Here is a 1429-nt window from a genome sequence, read left to right on the forward strand (position 1 = left end):
GGGGGGATACGCTCCTGCGCGTCACGAAGGTGCACTCTGAGGGGGAAGGCGGAATGGGGGCTCGGGAGTTTTTTGAGGGCAGGGGAAGGGAGGGGTTGGGGTTTGGGTTTGTTCACTACCACGGGGCGGGGAAGATGGATTCCGGATGTATGTGCTTGGCCGCACGTATGGCAGCAAGCCTTGAAAAACGAGACTCGGCGGGGCAATCCTCGGACCGCACAGTACTACAGTCCGGCTGGAGCTGAAGATTGTCTGGCAGCAGCTGTCTGAATGTATGTATGTATGTATATCAGTGAGGATTCCCCTGGAGGAGTCCGGAGGAGCTGTTCCTCCGAAACCACCACGACTGGAGAGAGAAAGCGCGAGGGAGAGAGAGAGAGAGAGGGACGTGCGAGAACGCATCTCGCTGTTGTGGCGGCGGCGGCAGAGAGGGTGTTGGTGACGACTGGTGGGGCCTGGGATGGGATATAGCCGAGTGAGATATCAATCGAGGTCAGGGGAGTTTCGTTAGATCAAGTTCGCAGCGCAGCAGCACAAAGTCCCGCGTGATCAAAAGCAAAGCGGAAAGTAGTTTCGTAGGTTCGTAAGTCACGGGTCGTAAGTCATAACCCCCAACACACGTACCCGGCGGAGGCTGCCTATCCCCACTAATAAGGCATTGGGCAGAAAATAGATGAGGGAAAGCAATTTGGGTGTAAAACTGGGTAAAGAGCGGGCTGGACGGATGCAAATAAGAAACAAGCGGCAGCCGTGGAGGCGGAGGTAAAGCCAGGCTGTGGTCTAGCTATGCTTAGGTTGGTGAACGCGGGTCGTGGCGGTGAAGTAATGGGGGCTGCTGCCGACATGGCGCTGTTCCTCACTTGAGGACCATTGGGCCCCCCCCCACACACACTCTCCCCCTCCCCCTCCCCCTCCCCCTCCCTCTCTCTCTCTCTCTCTGTGAAGCTTTGCAGAAACGAACGACCTAATACCTGTTAAATACACATGCAATATCTGTGCTTTCTGCGCGGGCTTGCTTGCGCTATGAGATGATCGATACGTGTGCTATTGCTGGTCTATATGCATGGTTGCATGGTTGACGACTGCTGTATGCATGCGTTGCGTTACACACACGACCCGACACACGACCCGACAGCACCAAGGACAGGCGCCCTGTGGTCCTAAACACCCTACGTGAACGAGAGGGACCTCCACACGGCGCCCTAGGTGCGGGAAGGCGCCAGTGGTATGGGAAAGGTGAGGGGTATGAGAGACGCGCAGCACGAGCAGCACGCAAGCGATATAAGAAACGGAAAGCACGCGTTGTGGTCCGTGTGGTCCTAACAAATGGGAGGCACTCGTGAGTCGGTTGCAGGCGGCACTGCCGTTGGCCGGGCCCCCCCCCCGGTGAAAGCATCACACACCGAGGATGCCGCGTAAAAAGGCAAGA

The 1429-nt window shown here is 57.2% G+C and overlaps 1 protein-coding gene across 1 annotated transcript in view; it reads right to left on the reverse strand.

Moving 5' to 3' along the window:
• Window positions 1-224: 224 nt before the first annotated feature.
• Window positions 225-1429, reverse strand: part of VOLCADRAFT_97739 (uncharacterized protein) — a gene marked incomplete at both ends in the record, with an annotated part of 1544 nt that continues 339 nt past the window's right edge. The window contains 2 exons of the mRNA XM_002956693.1: window positions 225-346; window positions 625-716. Coding sequence (XP_002956739.1) covers window positions 225-346; window positions 625-716 — 214 coding nt within the window. The remainder of the gene's footprint in view (window positions 347-624; window positions 717-1429) is intronic.

Source organism: Volvox carteri (assembly GCF_000143455.1).
Source record: "Volvox carteri f. nagariensis unplaced genomic scaffold VOLCAscaffold_64, whole genome shotgun sequence".
Lineage (NCBI taxonomy): Eukaryota > Viridiplantae > Chlorophyta > Chlorophyceae > Chlamydomonadales > Volvocaceae > Volvox > Volvox carteri.